This window comes from Lissotriton vulgaris, chromosome 5 (genome assembly GCF_964263255.1).
Source record: "Lissotriton vulgaris chromosome 5, aLisVul1.2, whole genome shotgun sequence".
Lineage (NCBI taxonomy): Eukaryota > Metazoa > Chordata > Amphibia > Caudata > Salamandridae > Lissotriton > Lissotriton vulgaris.
In genome coordinates this window covers 1,192,802,769-1,192,822,568 of record NC_141693.1, presented here as the reverse complement: position 1 = coordinate 1,192,822,568, position 19,800 = coordinate 1,192,802,769, and the positions used below count along the sequence as shown (strand labels likewise).

The 19,800-nt window shown below is 44.5% G+C and overlaps 1 protein-coding gene across 1 annotated transcript in view; it reads right to left on the bottom strand.

Annotated features, from left to right (window-relative positions):
- DMBT1 (deleted in malignant brain tumors 1) overlaps positions 1 to 19,800 on the bottom strand; it is an 845,773-nt gene that overhangs the window by 621,967 nt on the left and 204,006 nt on the right. The window contains exons 2-3 of the mRNA XM_086919609.1: positions 8,685 to 9,005; positions 5,281 to 5,334 (exon numbers count right to left, since the gene is read on the bottom strand). Coding sequence (XP_086775735.1) covers positions 5,281 to 5,334; positions 8,685 to 9,005 — 375 coding nt within the window. The remainder of the gene's footprint in view (positions 1 to 5,280; positions 5,335 to 8,684; positions 9,006 to 19,800) is intronic.

Sequence of the window (19,800 nt, the reverse complement as noted above, 5' to 3'; positions counted from 1 at the left end):
GGGCCATATGTATCATAGTACCGTTTTGCGAATTCTAAATAGCGATTTTTAAGGAATCGCTATTTAGAAATCGCAAAACGGTATGTATGAAAAAAATCGCATTTTTTTTGCAATTCCTTAATCTTCCTTATTTGCGAATTCGCAAGTTGCGAATTCGCAAATAGGGAATTATTTCCCATTCATTCCTATGGGCCAGGAGGCCCATAGGAATGATTGTGAAATGCATTTCATTTTGCGATTCGCAATTTGCTAATCACAAAATGAGAGTGATTTCAAGGGTGCAGGGGTGTCTCAAGGACACCCTGCTGCACCCCTAAAATCAGCATTTGTGTGCATATGGCGCACATACATGCCCTATGGGCATGTATGTGCGTCACATGCCACATCAAAAAATGCCAATTAGTGTATTTTGAAAAGAAATCGCAATTTACCACTAACTGAAAGTTGGTGGTAAATTGCATTTTCTTAAGCTAAATTCGCTACAGTAAAATGCTTCATACATAGCATTTAAGGAATCGCAAAACTGCGAATCCTTAAATGCTATAGCAAAATAAGGAATCGCAAGTATTTGCGATTCCTTAAGATGCGATTTTTTGATACATATCAATTAATGCAAAACAGCCTTTTGCGATTTACAAAGGCCGAAATTCGGCGAATTTCGGCCTTTGCGAATCAAAAAAGGCCCGATGTAGGTAAACGCGATTTTCCGAATTCAAAATACCGAGGCGGGCCGAATCGGTATTCTGAAATCGGAAAACGAGATGTAGGGAAAAAAAAGCGAATGAATACCGAATCGGTAGGCATCGGTAATGAGAATCGGTACGTTCCGAATCGGCACGGTCCGAATCGGAAATTACCGATTCGGCTACCACCGAATCGGATAGTCCCGAATCGGCGAACACCGAATCGGTAAAAGCCGAATCGGTAAAATCCGATTCGGCAATCATAGATTCGTAGCCATGAAAACACACCCATGGCGAAAAAGCCCATAGGAATGCATTGAAGCAACCGAATCGGCTTTTACCGAATCGGATAATACCGAATCGGATTTTACCGAATCGGTAATATCCGATTCGGTAAAAGCCGATTCGGCAAAAGTCGATTCAGCCAATGAGGTGGCTCCCCCTCCCCCACCCAAACAGGGAGTGGCAACCCTGGCAGGTGCAGCTAATTAAGAAGTTTCTGGAGAGCCAGCCTGAGCTCAACACTCACAGTTAGCAGCAGTGGGAATAGGAGGTTGCCAACTGAACTGAAGAACATGGCAGAGCAGTCAGAAAGCCAGAAGTCCTCCCAGAAGAGGAAGCCGAAGTTCACCACCACCGAACTTCAGGTGCTGGTCGAGGAGGTGGTGAGGGTGCACAGCCAGCTGTTTGGCAAGCTGTCCCTCAACGTGCCAGACAGCACCAAGAGGAGGATCTGGGCCGAAATCGCCCCGTAGGTGAACGCTGCGGTGTCACCCCCAGGTCCATAGAAGAACTCAAAAAGAGATTCTATGACATCCGCAGCCTCACAAAAAGGAAGATGGCGGAGATACAGAGGCAGGCTGGAGCCACTGGAGGAGGCAGGAACCCGGCGCCACCCCTCACCGAGCTGGAGGAACTGGTCTCCAGCACCATTGAGAGGGAGAGTGTCAGTGGTATCGGGACCCTGGACAGCTCTGCGAGAGCTACAGCTACAGGTAAGAAGCATGCGCATCATGACACACCCTACCAGACACCTCCCCATTAGACACAATGCATAGGCAAACCCCAGCACAGTACTGTCACCAACATACAAGAGACAAGCATCATGGTACATGTAGTCAGCAGAAGTTAGCTAAATATGGCAGTGCAGAATCACAAGACAGGAAACAGTGTGACACAGTGTAAGGAGATGCAAGGACATGTGGAATGCTATAAAATTGTACTGACTGTAATACATCGGCACTCAGTTTACAAATGCTTCTTTGTACCTAGGGGCCCCATCAGGCGGAACAACATTGACATCAGAGGGAGCAGCACCGTCTGACACTGCAGTCGCAGGGCCGAGCACAAGCCAGGCTGGCCAGGAGGAGGAGGAGGAAGGAGACACCCTAGGGCTAGGTATGGAGGGAGACCTGGTCATAGACTTCGATGCACTGCACTCCCCACAAATGGCCAGCACACCCCCCTTGCAGTTCTCCCCAGAGAACTCCCCTACAAGGGACACCATTCCGCCTACACCAGCTCCTGCCACAACCATGGCCTTGCCACCTGTACTACCTGTCCTGGGAGCAGGGGCTCAGGGAGCGGCCAGCTCCACACCCCCACCAGTGGCACCCCAGCCCACTCAGCAGGCCGGAAGCAGCAGTGCCCGGCGCCGTACCATCACCACCACTGCTGCACCAGCACGGGAGGGCAGTGTATTCCTGGGCCTCGAGGGACAGATGGTGAAGATTCAGAGGCAACAGGCAAGATCCACCATGGCCTGCCAACGCCAGCTCCTGCAGCACAACCTGCAGATGGGAGAGTTGGTCAAGGGATTCCAGGCCGTCGTGGAATCGAACAAGGAGGTGGCAGCAGGGTTAGGCAGGCTAACCACTGCCATCACCCACTCATCTAGCAGACAGGAGGAGCATGAGCTGGTGCGCAGGCGGGATGCCCGGGTGCTGAACCGCGCCATGGGCCGCCTTGCTGCGGCGACGGCACAACTGTGCCATCGCAGCGCCAACCAGGAATCTGTCCTTAGTCAGCATACGGCTGAGCTCACAAGGGGGATGGCCCGGATCACCACTGCTATGGAGGCCATGATTATTTCGAACACCGCCTCCAATCCTGCCCTGGACCTGGGTGATGCTGGGGACAGCAGCAGCCGCAGCAGCCCGGCCAGCGCTGCGTCTGAGCCACGGAGGAGCACCAGGCGCTCCGCTGATGCTGCTGGGCATTCAGAGGGGGCTGAGGGACACCCCAGTGGGTCTGGCAAGCGGGCAAAGAAATAGCCTTGCAAGGGCGGGTGAGGCAACCTGAACCTTGGACTTTATTTTATTTCCCATACACCATTTTTTGTTGCACATCAGTGCTGTAACTGTGTTGCAACACTATTAAAATTTGTTTTTTCCAATCAACATTTTGCTGTCTTTGCATCTGTACTCAGTCAGAAATAGTTCTCAGTAATCTCCTCACGTCTGTATCTGCCATCACTTGGTGTACACACCCCAGCTGGCTGTGTCAGTGGCACAGCTTCGTCGTCGTCATGGTCCTCGTAGTCAGACAACTCCACCTCAGTGCCCTTCTTCACCGCAAGGTTGTGTAACATTGCACATACAGCTATGATCTTGCAGCAGGTGATGGGGGTATACTGCCTTGCACCTCCACTCTTGTGCAGGCATCTGAATCTACTTTTCCAGATGCCAAAGGTCCGTTCAACAACATTCCTTGTGCGTATGTGGGCCCGGTTATACCTCCTTTGGCTGGGTGTGGAGGGGTTGAGGTAGGGGGTGAGTATGAATGAGCGGAGGGCATATGCACTGTCGCCTGGAAGAGAAAGGGGTCACATTAGACACATGCATACATGTATTCCACCTACCTACTATGTGTTATGGGGGTCTGATGATGTGTCTCACCTAGGAGGTATCCTTCTCCAAATTCGCCAGTCATCAGCCGTGCATATATGCCGCTCTGTTGGAAAATATAGGAGTCATGGGTACTCCCTGGAAATTTTGCTACCAGGTCTGTGATGGTGCACTTTGCATTGCAGATCACCTGCACGTTGATGGTGTGTGTAGACTTGCGATTGCGGTATATGTATTCGGTGTCCGCTGGTGGGCAAATCGGAATGTGCGTGCCATCTATGCAACCGATGATTTGGGGAAATTGTGCCATCTGGTAGAAGTCAGCTTTGGTTTGTAGCAGTTCTGCATGGGTTGCAGGGAAAGAGATGTATTGGTCCATCCTGTGTATCATGGCGTCAAGGAATGTGTGGAAGAACCTTGACAGGCTGCTCTGGCTCACCCCTCCTGCTGCTGCTACACCACTTTGATAGCTGCCAGACGCTAGCAGGTGTAGGCTGCATAGCACCTGGATGTGCGCAGGGATGGCGTGTGCCCTTGGGGTGTGGTGGTCCAAGAATGGCTTGAGATCCCTGATGAGCTCAAGTATGGTGTCAGAGTCCAGCCTGTATCTCTGTAGTATCTCTGCCTCTGTGAGCATGAACAGGGTTATCCTCTGTCTGTAGACCTGTTCATTTCTTAGCCATTCCCTCTGTCCTTCCTGCTGTAGCCGTAGCCGCCTCGCAATGACATAGAAAGCTGCCATCCTGCAAGTTGCAATGCATTTTGGGACTGTTTATATGGGTTGGAGTTGGTTACCACCTGATTGCAATCCATGGTAAATACCGAGTGAATTCTACCAATTTTGAGCCGATTTCGGTGTTTCTGTGCCTCCCTACATCTCCCCAACTGTCGGAATCGGGGAATTTCCCGATCGGCGATTCATACGAATCGGCATGTTTTCCGATTCGGCTCATGTCCGAATCGGTATTTCTACCGATTCGGTACATGGACCGAATCGGTGATTGTCCGAATCGGTGTCACTACCGATTCGGTACATGGACCGAATCGGTGATTTTCCGATTCGGTGTCACTAACGAATCGGTACATGGACCGAATCGGTGATTGTCCGAATCGGTGTCACTACCGATTCGGTACATGGACCGAATCGGTGATTTTCCGATTCGGTGTCACTAACGATTCGGTACATGGACCGAATCGGTCTTTGCATCCGAATCGGTGTTTTTCCGATTCGTTACATATCCGATTTTCGGTATGCACGTATCGGATTCTTTCCCATTCGGTACTCATTCCTATTCGGTTTTCACTCCGATTCTTTATGTTTTTTGTTCCCTACATCTCGATGGCTGTTTACCGATCGGTAAGGGCCAAAAATCGGTATTTTCGGCCGTTACCGATCGGTAACGCCCTACCTACATCGGGCCCTTAGTCTCTTAAAAGTGCTGTTTTATGGTATGTTTTGCTAATTTGTTTTTTATATTTTGTGACAACTTCCAGTCACTCAAGGCAGGAGGAGTTTTAAAGTGCAATTCACAATTTAAAAACGGTTGCCATGAAATTTATAATTGTTTAGGTGATTTTTCTGTCTACACAGCCGCGGCCCGTGGAGGGAGTTCCGGTGGAGCAGAAAGGCGGGGCGGGGTGGGGCCAGGGTGGGGGGTGCTAAAAACCGGAATACGGATAATTGGAGGTAAGTAAACATTTTAATTAATAAAACAGATTTTGTAGCGCACGCTGCATCGCTGTGCTATTACCTGCTGGTGTAGTTGTCGTAGTTGGTTGTGTTACTGTACTTAATGTGATTTCCCCTGCAATAGAAACACAACATAATTATTGTTTACCTAATGAAGAAAATAAAACACATTTTCCAACTGTTTGGCCTATTGTACCTTCCTAAATTCTTCATTCGTGGAGACATCTTCAAATGTATCAGCAGTGCTGAGGGGATTCCTTCCAATTTTAGAGAACAAAAACTGTATTTGAATTAATAACCTAGTTCCCAAACATTAGAGTGGGGCGTCAACTTGGTGCATCATTAACATATGAGGCAATATTTCTCTCTATTTTGCATTTTGCTGTATTTTGTTTCTAGTGGATAGAATCCTTACTAATATAATAAAGAGAGAGCCCAAACCTTTGAGGCGGGTAGTCTCAGGAACCACAGCACCAATCACAACACCCAATACAGCTTTGGAAAGGGCAGTTGCAGCAGAAGGACATAGGCTATGCAGACGCCCACCATATATATTTAAAAGGTAAAAGAACCGTTCCATCAAAGTAGTCCCTTGTGGGCGTGTGTGATTTGTGCTGTGGGCGTGTGCTGGGGGCGATACAAATGCTGGGGGCGTGTGGTACGTTCCACCCTTCCTGCCATGTCTCATATCGTGTGCTAATCCCACCCTGCTCCCTTTAAATACCCCTGCACCCCATAATCATAGCCCACCCTTACGCCTTAAAATACCCCAACACCCTTAAACACTAACCCATCTTAACCCTATAAATATACCCTGTACCCCAAAACCCAAACCTATCCCTAAACCCTAAAAATACCCCTGTACCTCAAAACCCAAACCTACCCCTGAACCCTAAAAATACCCCTGTACCCCAAAACCCAAACCTAGCCCTGAACCCTAAAAATACCACTGTACCCAAAAACCCAAACCTACCCTGAACCCTAAAATACCCCTGTACCCCAAAACCCAAACCTAGCCCTGAACCCTTAAAATACCCCTGTACCCCAAAACCCAAACCTACCCCTGAACCCTAAAAATACCCCTGTACCCCAAAACCCAAACCTAGCCCTGAACCCTAAAAATAACCCTGTACTCCAAAACCCAAACCTACCCCTGAACCCTAAAATACCCCTGTACCCCAAAACCCAACCTAGCCCTAAACCCTAAAAATACCCCTGTACCCCAAAACCCAAACCTAGCCCTGAACCCTTAAAATACCCCTGAACCCTTAAAATACCCCTGTACCCCAAAACCCAAACCTACCCCTGAACCCTAAAAATACTCCTATACCCCAAAACCCAAACCTAGCCCTGAACCCTAAAAATACCCTTGTAACCCAAAACCCATACCTATCCCTAAACCCTACAACTACCCCTGTACCCCATAACCCAAAACTATATCTGAACGCTTTAAATACCCAAACACCCCAAAACATATACCTCAGTACCCCAAAACATATACCCCTATACCCATACTTACCTCATCCAAACATTTAAAAAAAAACATGTTTTTACCATTCATGCATTTACAACGAATTTTTTTGTAAATGTATGCGTGGTAAAAGCATATAAAATGTAATGCCATGCGTTTTAATGGCATTGCGGAGTCATGATACTTTCGTAATGAAAGTATGCGGAGTGATGGCATGCGGAAAGAAAGTTGCGGAATAATGGGTGTTTACCCTCCTCCGGTAAGTATATTGGTGGCACGGCGGCCCACATCTCCAGCAACATACTCATATTTTTTCACCACCCATTTGAAAAATGCACAGGTCTCTCTCATTGATAGCCATCACCGACATACACTTTTAGACACACCTCCCGCCACAAGGTCTAGAATTGCGAACTTTAGAGCTGGGGAGCTACGTTCGAATCTCAGCATCAGCTTAACACCCTGTGATTCCAGGCAAGCTTTGTTTCGCCCTGCCTACCACAAATGAATGTGTTCTTCTGTAATATAAATTGTGCTCATGCAATGTTGTCGAGTTTGCGTAATATAATATTGCAAGGAAAAATAAAGTATGGAAACTCAAGTTCACACACTACTGAAGGCGCACTCTTAAGTGCATCAGCAGTGCACTGTGAATCGGAGCGTTTCACAGGCCTGTCACAGATAAGAAATGCTATCAAAACGAAATCTTACAAAACAATATACTACTGGCCGGCAGCAATTCATACCCGGACAACATCGGGACAGGCTGCTAGTTGTTTTAGAACGTTGGATCTTGCCATCCCAGTTAGGACTACCAGTTAATACCACAAATTAAAAGACAAGAAGAAATAGTGCAATGAAGATCTGAAAAAAATCAAATACAAACACAATCTATAATGAAATTCAAATTAATAGGAGATTTAAAATAATGTTTAGATATGTTTCCCTCCAAAATTAGATTAAAATAAGTTTATATATGTTTCCCTCCAAAACTCTTGACGTATTTGTAAGCAACAAGCATCAGTATTGGAAGAGGCCAGTTATGATGTTTTGCCTAACTCCTCTCAGGCCCTGATCACTTGTGAGACACTAAATTCCAATGCCCCTGTAACAGCAAATAGAAAGATTCTAAGTTTCATGGTATTACCACAGGCCTACGCTGTGTCCTAAGTAGAATTTTGTCAGTCAAGCCACAACTGTTTATTGGGGAAAATGCGAGAGAAATGACCATACATGTAGAATTTGATGTGCGTTAAATTCTGCACGTTATGCATAATTTACCTAGTTTAAGGCAAAAACGTCATCCATAGACATTGGCCATATGTGATAAAACATCCCTACCTTCCACCTCAATTTTGATTGGGGCATTTATAGAGGTTAAAAAATAAAAGTAATGTTCTTACTTTACTCCAGGATATTCAATTCCTGTTGTACTTTAGCAATCTCACCACCCACTCTCTTCCTTACTGTGTAGGGGATAATCATTTCACCTAGCGCAGAATAAACCTTATTCTGTTCACTTCCACTTCCACAGTGTGAGAGACACTGGTTCTCTCTTTTTTCTGCAATATTTAAACACAAGAGTCTCTTCTTGTTTAAGCATTAGGCAGTGTAAGTTCCTATTTCAAGTCAGGCTACTCTTTACCACTGTCACATCCACACAACATTTCCATAGCATGACTTTTCCTGGATTGGTGCTATAGCTTTAAACCACTTCTATATGATGGTGTACAACAGACCAGACATATGATCTAAATTGCCCAAGATGAACTTCCAAGTGACCCAATTCACCCACTCAATGACACACTAACAGTTAGTCATTAAACATACATTTCATATTGAATTAATTAAAATGCAGTTTATATTTCAACAGTGCATCAAACAACCAAAAATGCATTCACCCAAAGTCCACTCTACTCCACTCATCTTCCTTATTTATTGATATAAAAAGACGTGTTTCCTTTGTTTTTCATGGTAAATACATTACAAAATACCTGAACAGATGACCCCAGCATCATTTTTATGGAGACAGTTATGTATGTTCCATCCTTTGTTGGGACAGTCCCACAGGTGAGATTCTTGTCCTCTGCAGAGCACATCATCCAGAAGAATTCTTCCAGTTCCCTGACCAAAAGCGGCCCCTCCTGGGGAATCCATGACAGTTCCACAGCCCAGCTGTCTGCACACAACTTGTGAATTGGCTGTACTCCACAAATCATCACACACTGTCCCCCAAGCTCCTTGGTAATAAATCTCAATGCGTCCATTGCATCTCTTCCATCCATTTACCAGGCGTAAATCCAGACTTTGAGTATCTTGAGGATCAAGTGAGAAAGAACATATATGTATTTATTTATTTGTTTAATATGAGTGTCATGTGAACAGTGGTATCATCACAAAATCTAAATATCAAATGATATATAGACGTCAATACAGATATATAATTGTGTTCACTTTCACAGGACAAGATATGTACAATAGTAACTTATTTTCAACAACAGTGGTACCCAGAAAATGTGATGGAAACCAAAAAATTAATATAGACTCATTCGTATCTATATTTCGTGGACTTGTCCAGCCAGCCAGAGGTCTAATATTTACGTGTAGGCTTTCAACATAGTAATACATAAAAATACATAAACTGGGACACAACCCCGTATCCTACTCAGCCGATAAAGTACAAAACAAGGAAAAAAACTATCAACAGGGGGCTCAGGCAAAGCTTGGTTTGTTTCACAAGGAATATACAGTGTCAAGAAAACAATTCACTGCAAACACCTTTACATCAACATGAACAAACGTTTCTGTGCGTATAAGGTGTATTAAGGTGTCAACAGCGTTTTGATCCGTTTAAGAAATGAGTGGATCATCATTAGGACATTAATATCATGCCTGCAAGTTAGAACCTTATTAGCCGCTGAACAAAGTCGAGGTAGCTTGCGCGGTGAGACAGAGCTGCTGTGATGGCTTCTCCAATAGAATTAATTTCCAAGACACGTACGGGGGTAATTTCTTGTAGCACACTGTGATCAGCTTAATCGCCGTTTCAATGAACTACGGGTGCTGAATAGCGGAGTTTCTTCCTGGGTGAAGCACCCGGGAATCACCCGGTAAGAAACTCTGCTATTCAGCACCTGTACGTCATGGCTGACTTGTTTGAGTTCCCTTTTTGTTACAAAATATGTACAACAGCAACAGCACAAGATAAAGCACATTTACAAATTGTTAACGTTCGTACATGACATCAAGTTCTTGGAAACCCATAGAAGATCAGTTGGCAGGTGATTTAATGTCTCCAATGGAGTCTTTTGACTATGATATAGGCTTCAATGGACAGCCACAAGAGCATGAAGAGAACCAATGAGATGTGATTGGAGCATCAGTCAAGTTGCAGCATATGCTGGGTAAATCACATAATCTCCTTATCCCCCACACAAAAATAAATAAATATGTCATGTAATCTGGTGTTCATGTAAAGTGTTCTAATGTCCATGGGGCATGTTTGAACCATATAAATGAGACGGAATACGTGTGACCTAATGGCCAGAGCTACAAACTTTGAAAATGTTCTAACTCTGGCCACAATTCAACATTCTGTGATTTTGGGGAATTTACTTAATCTCCTATGTCTAACATAAAATATTGAATTATGCTATGTAATCTTGAGCTCATGTAAAGCTTTCTAATGCCTTAGGACCAAGTTTGTGTTACATAAAACTTCATAATTACGTAAAAAATGTAAAGGTTGAGGAGTGTAGGAAGGGAAATATATTTTGGGGGTATTCATCCCTAATGAGTAAAAGGATGAGAAATTGTCTTTCATTTGTCAGATAAGGTGCTTGTGATACGTGGTAAACCTTTAAAGGACACTTAAAAGAATAGAGGAATCAGGTACATATAATTCAGTTAAACACGTGAGATGAACAAGCACAAGTTGTCATAATCAAGGATGCATAGTGCATCCTCTACATTTTGCTGCATGGCAGCATGGAGGTTGTGATCTAACAACCAGATCAGTAGCTCCACGTTCACACAATTTGATTGTATTGGTGATAATTGTTTTCAGCTAAGTTTCTACATTGTTTTTCAAAAGTTTCTCAAGGAACATTATGTTGGTCACTTGGCATATGTTTTTAACATCTTGCACGTCTGCTCTTGCTTTTTGAAAGAAGGGAGTTGACTTGCCATCTCTTTCTGTAGTCCAGAACCTCCTTGAAATATTTTAATCATCACTTACTTAGAGGTTCACAAATACTTCTCACCCTACAGATTCGCAGGCTTTTTATCCAAGGACTCTAAGCACTATGTGTGAGTAACCTCACATCAACACATTAGTTAGAAAAATCTATTATTGATATAAATGCAGTGATATCGTATTAAATATTCCAGCTACATAAGCAAGAAGAACATTTAATTCCCCTCAATACAAGTTCAGGACTACATTTCAATTGCTGTGCAAACAGGAGTTTGCATGGGGTCAGAACTATGAATTGTGTGATAATGATATTTACTGTGTGTGGTGGATACCCCACCTATCCTGCCCAACTTGTTCTGAGGGCCATAGTGTATATAATATATCTTGCCACTTTTACACACTAAACTTACTTCTTATCAGTTCTTAAAGAATCCTTTTTGATTTGCTGAGTCCTAGAGAGCGAGGTCCCTAAACATACCTTCTCTTCACAGAAGACTTGACAGACCTACAAGCATAGAAGTGGTTGTTTTCTGTTTTTAATTTCTCAATCAGTGATGAATGAACTGTTAATGAATGGACTGAAAAACACAGATTGCCGAAATATTGATGAAGCGTAAACGTTTACAGACAATTTCCTTTATCAATTCTCTTCATTCAATAAAATTTGTGATACTTACATTAATACATGTGCAAAATAAATTATGGCAAAAACTTGAGATCATTTACAGCATCATATAAGCATGCAGAAGTGTTCTGAATACTTGAAAAATGTGAAAAGAAACATTAAAGAGAGAGAAAACAGTTATTGGCCTTTGTAATCATGTGATTAAAAATCTAAACATATATAACCTAGAAAATGTGCTGCTGATTACCTTATGCGACAAATGAAAAGAATGCTTACATATTAAATTGCTTGAAAATTATTTAAAGGCTTAGTTAAAAGATGTTTGAGAGTAATAAGACTTGCTATTTTATTTTAGTAACATGCAAAAATTAAACATGAATAACAAGAATAACGAACAGTAATCTTTTTGAAGAAATCAAAATGTGCAACAATTTCTTTATAGTAGTCCCTAATAATGATATGTAGTTTATGGGTGAAACAGTAATGAGTAAGTTTTCTAAGAAACCTTCATTATTCATATTAATGTTTGCTTTGTATTAATCAAAATGTGGAAATGATTTAACCATTTTCTCCTGTAGGCCTCAAATGCTTTTTTTCCTTACCTAGAAAGACAGAATCTAGATTAAGTAGTCCGTTCAGACTTTATGAGAACTTTACCGAGAGTTTCTTTTCTATACTTATGAACAATAGGTCCCTTTCTGGTTCGGCAACACTTTTGTACAATTTTTATATATATATATATATATATATATATATATATATATATATATATATATATATATATATATATATATATATATATATATATATATATATATATATATATATATATATATATATTCACTGAAAAAACCATAAGTTATAGACCATATATAGTTAGGGATTAGCATTTACAAAACCTTATTTTACTCGCATAAAACCATTGAAATTCGCATATATAGTTAGTTGCGCTAACTATATATCGCGCACCCGCAATCCACTGCTGATGATGTCACATATTACATCATTCATGACATGGTCAGTGACATCACTGATGACATCACTGATGACATCTCAAATGACATCACTGATGACATCACTGATGACATCTCAAATGACATCCATGATGACATCAATGATGACATCTTAAATGACATCACTGATGACATCACTGATGACATCTCATTTGACATTACTGATCACATCACTGATGATATCATTCATGTGATTATACGATGAACCTCTTCAGACTCTGATATAACCTTAGATACACTCAGTGTAAACAGACACTCACAGACTCATCCATGGAGTTACTCACACACCTAGTCAGTCATGCAAAGAATCAATCACACCTCCATTTCCTCAACTATACAGTTATACACATCTTACTTATTCAAACATATACTAACACATATTTACTCCCTTATACAATCCCTGATACAAGTTCACAATGATCCATACAGCCACTCACACATTCACTGGCTCTTATGCACAGTTATTTATATATGTCAACTCTCACATGTACTGTGTTTTACATATGTACTTACTTTGACATGTAGCACTGAGATATCCATTCACTCACCAATACACTCATGCACACAGTCAACCGCCCATACAGCTGTTTCCACATGCACTTTTGAACCCATACATCTAGTGAATCAACTGCTCACACATCTATGCACAGAGTCATACACCTCCCAGCCACCCCCACACACACTCAGTCTCCCATACAAATACTTGGGCAACCAATCAATAACCCATATAGTTACTCATATAGCTACTGATCAACACATGCAGCAGTTTACAGAACAACAGACATAATGATGCACAAATTAAGACAGTTTAGTCACTAACCCATGCACTCAGTGAGACACATTTAATCACTCACTTATACAGTCAGTCATGCACCTACTAAATCCTTCATCCAGACACTTATACATCCACTCGTTCTTCAATATGTAATACATATTTTAACTTTACAGAAACATACAGTCACTGGATGTTGTCATCAGTGATGTCATCAGTGATGTCATTTGAGATGTCATCAGTGATGTCATCAGTGATGTCACTGACCATGTCATGAATGATGTAATATGTGACATCATCAGCAGTGGATTGCGGGTGCGCGATATATAGTTAGCGCAACTAACTATATATGCGAATTTCAATGGTTTTATGCGAGTAAAATAAGGTTTTGTAAATGCTAATCCCTAACTATATATGGTCTATAACCTATGGTTTTTTCAGTGAATTTTCAAGGTTTTGTAAATGCTAATCCCTAACTATATATGGGCTAAAACCTATGGTTTTTTCATTGAATTTCAATGGTTTTTTAATAGCAAATATCAAAAGCTGTCAAATGTCAAGTACGTGATAGGTAAAAACATTTTCGTATTTATGCACGCTGATGTGCTTTGAATGCTGCCCCCCCCCTCTTTTCTCTTAGAAGTACTCTCTCTTTGCAGATAGTGAAGGGTAGTTAACGCAGGCCTTTGCCCCCGTTGTAATCCGTCGTGCCTGCTTGTCTCTCCATTTGATTGATTGTTATCCAAGCATTTACTATTTTAGAATTTATTCTCTTTGGTTCATTCTCTATTTACTAACAAGCACAAAGCCGCAATACTCTGTTTAGTCTTTGCAGATAGTGAAAAATCGTGTAAAAAAAAAAAATAATCGAGCAAAATCAGTAGGCCACTAATGGGATCTCTTTTTGACCTCGCTAAAATAGAAACATTAGGAACAACCCTTCATGAGAAATACGAAACTAGTGAGATGAACTGAGCTCCACACCATGATGGCTGCAAGACAGCTAGGCTCCGCCACCCACCCCACCCAAAATAACGATAAACTCTATGCAAATATTATAAATATATACAACACACCAGCAAAGTAACAGGGTAAAACATTTTATTAAATAACTATTTACATAACTATTTTATACTTTTTGTTGCCTGATCCGGCTAGCTCAATCGATCGAGCATGAAACTCATGCACTCTGATAGCAAGCGTTGCTGCTGATGCTATGCAAACAAAAACTGGTTTTCAGTTTGTACATTCTTCAAGATTTTTCATCCAAGGCTGGTTGAGAGTTTGTAGAATGATGGCTTCAGATTTTCAACATACGGTGTGGTGGCGCGGACTGGGAGGGTGCGCTTGACTTCTGCCCCCTCCCCAAGCCGTGTTGCCCTGGCGTGGCCTAAGATCGCCCCCGACATAGGCGGCCGGCTCCCGGGGTCCGGCGGAACTTTTTGCCTTTTCATGACTCATCCATTCTGGACCTTATCCCACAATCCGTTTGACCTGAAGACACGCTACAGTGGGGCGCCCCTTTACCGTTTCAGTTGCCATTCCGCCCGCTTTTGCTACACTGTGCCTCTTCCGCCATTCTGCTGTTTACCGCCCGCTCTTGCGACTACAGCGTCTCGCTCACCATGTAGTTGAGTTGCTCCCGCTCTTGCGATGCAGCTATAGGCGGCTGCCACAGGACTCTCAAAATGGCGGCCGCCTCTTCAGATTTGGGCGTGGTCCACTAAAATGGCCATGGGACACCTTGGAACTCGGATGCTTGTCTGCTAGGGCTTGGGCCCCATTCTCAAAAGCGTCCACTGAGCCTTGAAGATTCTACAAAAGTCTTGGGGGCCCTCGACTCCCGCAGGCTTCTGGTGGGGAGCGGCTGCCATGATTGCTCGTGGAATGGCCACGACTGAGATACGAGATGGTGGTGCTCTCATGCTAACGCCAGCTTCAGTCTGAAACATCCAGAAACACTGTAGACTACCAATTCGATCAGTTCCGGTAGCGCCCCAACGTGACCCGGTAGGGAAGAACTTGCCCTCCCCTCTTTGACTGATGGTTCTTGTTGCCTGTCCCTTCTGTTGTCATTTAACAGAACTTTTTAGACTGCTGAAAGGGGTTGTGTTCCGACCACTGGTTGGTGGAGACATTTTGACTATATTCTGGACCTACGTTGTCGCGTAATGCGTTATATGACACGCCGCGTTAGCGCACCCGGAAGTACTCCATTGCGCGAAGCGCAGCTTCCCGGAAGGGATCCGGGGCGTGGCGCGCAGCGCGTAACGTAAGCATAACAGGTCATGTGACTTGTTAATAAAACTTTTCATTGGTTCATTTTACTTTTGTTATTCTAATGATGAAAGGCTTGGTCATATGACCTAAAAATTAAGCTTTTTATTGCTTTCGAACATTATTTTTTCTTAAACATATATGTTATAATGTTCCAGGCTAATGTATTTTCCCGGAAAATTTACAACTGTCCTGCAAGTAAAATATATTCCTTTTGCTAGAAAAAGGGCGTTTCTTCGTCCCATGACGGAGCCGTTGAGCAAAAGATGCTCGGCCTGCTGTCTTAGTCGCCGATACGCCTGAATATCAGATTCTTATCGATCACTTTATGTTGCAGGAGTAAAAAACACAACAGCCCTTGATCATTTATCTTTACTGCGTTCCCGCGTATTATACCTTTTATCTGTCATGTAATTGGACTGCTTTATTTCACTTGCCTTTTACTGATTCGAAAACAGTGACTAAAATTAAAACTTTACCAATGTAAATACTACTACCATGTTTTGTTTTAAAAACCTTTATTGTAAAAATGTCAGTATACAAATACGGGCCTATAACCACGTGGGCCGGCCACGGAGCAAACTGGAATCGTATATGATGAGGAGACATTTACACTGTAGAGGAACGCAACGAGCGGGCCATTAGGTTGCAAGAACTAAAGTGTCTAACAGTTGCGGAATCGGTGGACGTACATTTTGTAATTAAAATACGACAGGGCCACTTACAATAAAATTATCTAGATATACATTTGCGGCAAGTACCATGGGTGACGTTAATTCAAACTTTCAATAGTACAGTAATCAATAACACATCAGAACTTAATATCAATAGGGATGTCGAAATATTCAATCAATTCTCGTTCCCGCCCGCCATGTGCTTCAAAACTGCATACGTATCTCGTGATATCAAGGTTGTGCAACCAGTACACAACAAGGATTTACGAGTCCCATTTATACTGGCGCCATTTTGGGCGAGGCCGGGCAGGTCCAGGATATAGTCAAAATGTCTCCACCAACCAGCGGTCGGACCAGAACCCCTTTCGGCAGTCAAAAAAGGTTCAGTTAAATGACAACAGAAGAGATGGGCAACAAGAACCAACAGTCAAAAGAGGGGAGGGCAAGATCTAAAGCCATTGTTCTACAAACTCTCAAGCAGACTTGGATGGAAAAATCCTGAAGAATGTACAAACTGAAAACCATTTTTGTCTGTATAGCATCACCAGCAACGCTTGAGTCAGCTTTGTGTGAAGCCGCCATTTTGATTCAATCAATAGCGTCCCCCTGCACACATTCAGGGACCTGGTCGTGTCTAAAGGTCAAACGGATAGTGGGACAAGATGCAGAAAGGAAAAGGAAAAAAGTTCTGCCGGACCATGGGAGCCGGCCGCCTATGTCATGGGCGATCTTTGGCCACACCAGGGCAATAGTGAAGCTGCAGCAGGTGCAAATAAGCTTCAGACAGTGTTACAAGCGCTGCTCAGAACTCTCAACTATGACACCACCTCCGTGCCATCCGGATCTTGGCGCCTTGTGCTGGTTCCGACCTATTCACACATCGATCCGCTACTGACACCACCTCATAGGCCAACGGGACACCCCACGCCGACTTTCGGCGCAGCATTGTAGGATGACCAGACCAGTGCGGCAACTTGCTAGACACCACCTCGGTGCCATCCAGATCTCGGCGCGTTGTGCTTTTTTCGGTCTACTGTAGCCGCAAGTGCGGATGCAACTCAGCTGGATAGCGAGTGAAACACCAAGGGGCGCCCCACTGCAGCCGAGGAGTGTAGGAAGGTGGATATCTGACTATGGTTACCCCCAAACTTTTTGCCTGGTGTTTAGCTGGTTTTTGACTTAGTTGGCCTGGGATCCTGCTATTCAGGGCCCCAGGCTGATTGCTCTCTCCTTAAAATGGACTCCATGTACCCTAGGTGCATAACATAATTGGAACTGGTTCACCTTATAGGCCCCTGTAACAGTGTACCCTAGGTACCCAGGGCATAGGTGCATCCAAGGCCTACCAGGGGCTGCAGCACGTCTTGTGCCACCCCTGGCCTGGCCTCCAGATTTGACACAACTGGCTGATCACTCAGCTGGGGTAAGTTGGTGTAATCACCTCTTACTTAGATATAGTATCCCTATATCTAACCTTAAACTGGACACATGTTAACCTGTAAGCCATTCCTATGGAAGGCCCCTGCAATCCTGGGGGCAGAGTGCATGGTTACATGTGAGATGGTGCTCTAGCATGAGCTGAGCCTGTCTGCAGCTGTCGGGAACCAATCCCTAAGCCGTTCCGGGATATTGCCATACCATATACTCTTAAGTGCATTATAATCCTCGCGGTTAAATGCTATCTTTGGTTTGGCTTTATCAAAACATGTCGAGTAAGGTGTCATACGAATTGGAATACTATCCCCTCGCCAATTCTGGCGACGGGGATAGCATTCCACCCTTCTAGAGGGACACGACATGTGTGTAGCCTTAACCCCGGTTAAAGTTAAACAGAGCCTCAGCTTCACAAAATGGACGCTGCCACCACAGACACAAGTCTGGCCTCCTGCTGCTGACCGAAACTCGGCAGATGGTGGCCTGGACAAAGGGTTTCCTGCCTTGGGAGGTGCGAGCACCACCCCAGACAGGATTTTGTGTATTAGGTAGGACAGGGCTGAAAAGAATCAGACATGCCCGGGGCACACAAGGTGTCCCCGTGCATAGGCCAGTCCAAACCGGTTCTGGGGCCTTCCAGCCCCAGTCCTGGCGCGGAGCTGGACAAAGGAAAGGGGGTGTAACCGCCCCCCTTCCTGGTTCACCCAGAGGAGGGACCTAGTAGGTGATCCACCCCCAGTTTGGGAATAAGAGGGGGAGCAGTGCCATTGCACGGCAGATCATCCCGAAATCAACTTAAAACTAAGAAGAAGACTGGACTTCGACATTCTGCTGCACAGAAGACTGAAGAAGAATCTCCCTTGTGGCCAAGGAGTGACCACCCTGTGAACACAGGTACCAACCAGCAACTCGACGTCTGCTTTGCCGCCGCCTCCCGCCGGAGACCGAGCCCAGAGCCCGACAAGAACCAGACTCCCAGACCTCTCAGAGCCCGATCCACAGTCCCTGCGAAGAAGGGACCCGTGGAGGCACCGAGTGACGTGGGACCGGACCTCTTGGAAGACACTCGTAAAGCTGACTGCGCAGCTTCTGAGGCATCCTCGACGTTGTGCTTTGGGGACTGAGAACCCCCACCACCGAGCAGCCCTTGCACCGAAGATCAGCCCCCCAGCATCTCCACGATCTGCGTGGGGCCCTTTTGCACCGTGCCACTCGACGCGCCATCCCGGCCACTAGCCACGTGGTCAGCGGCCATCTTGGCGACGAACCCAAAGATTTAAAACAGCAGGTCTGGTTGCTCCAGACCTACCCAAGCTCCTGTGAAAAGGAGCACCCGCTCTGACCTTGCTGGTCCGAGTGAACAGCATCTTTCGACTTCTGCGTGGCTTGCATTTGCCAAGGCCTGTTTGCTCCGATCAGGTCGCCGACACCGCCAACAGCGAGAAGCCTACGTGGGACAGCTCGTGACCGACTCCTGGACGTCCTCGACCCCGGGTATCCACGTGGCTGCAGAAAGAAGCTACCCGACAACGCCTGTTTGCACCCGACATCGCCTGGTTCCACTCTGGTTCCAGGGCAGTCACTGGCTAGTGACTTTGAACACTGTCCCCTCTGCTTTCAGGTCTTCAACTCTTCTGATCCACCCTTGGATCCACCGGAACTCTTCTTATCGAGCCGCCTGCAGCATCTTCAGCTCCAAGCACCATCGACCAGCGTGACGAAACCCGACACATCTTCGACCCTGTGCACCCGCTTCCTGTGGGTGAGGTAACTCAGCTCCGCCGGTGCTCCTGCACTGGTACACATCCCAAGGGCCTGTGTTTTAAGTTTCAGCTCCGTAGGTCACTCGGAAGGTTCCTAACTTTCTAACTTTGTGCTTTTTACGCACCATAGACTTTGTATTGAGAAGTGCGTGCACTTTGAACACTGCACCCGAGTCCCGTGGGCCTTTCCCGACTTAGTTAATTCCAGTCTCGAATAGCTCCAGCGATTCCCAAGGCCCTAGGCCTCTTCACTTTCCTTTAGGTATCCCTTATACCACTAATTTAGTATATGGTTTAGGTGGCCCCTAGGGCTCATCCATATTGTGCAACTTTTGTGTATTTTAAACTGTCTTGTGA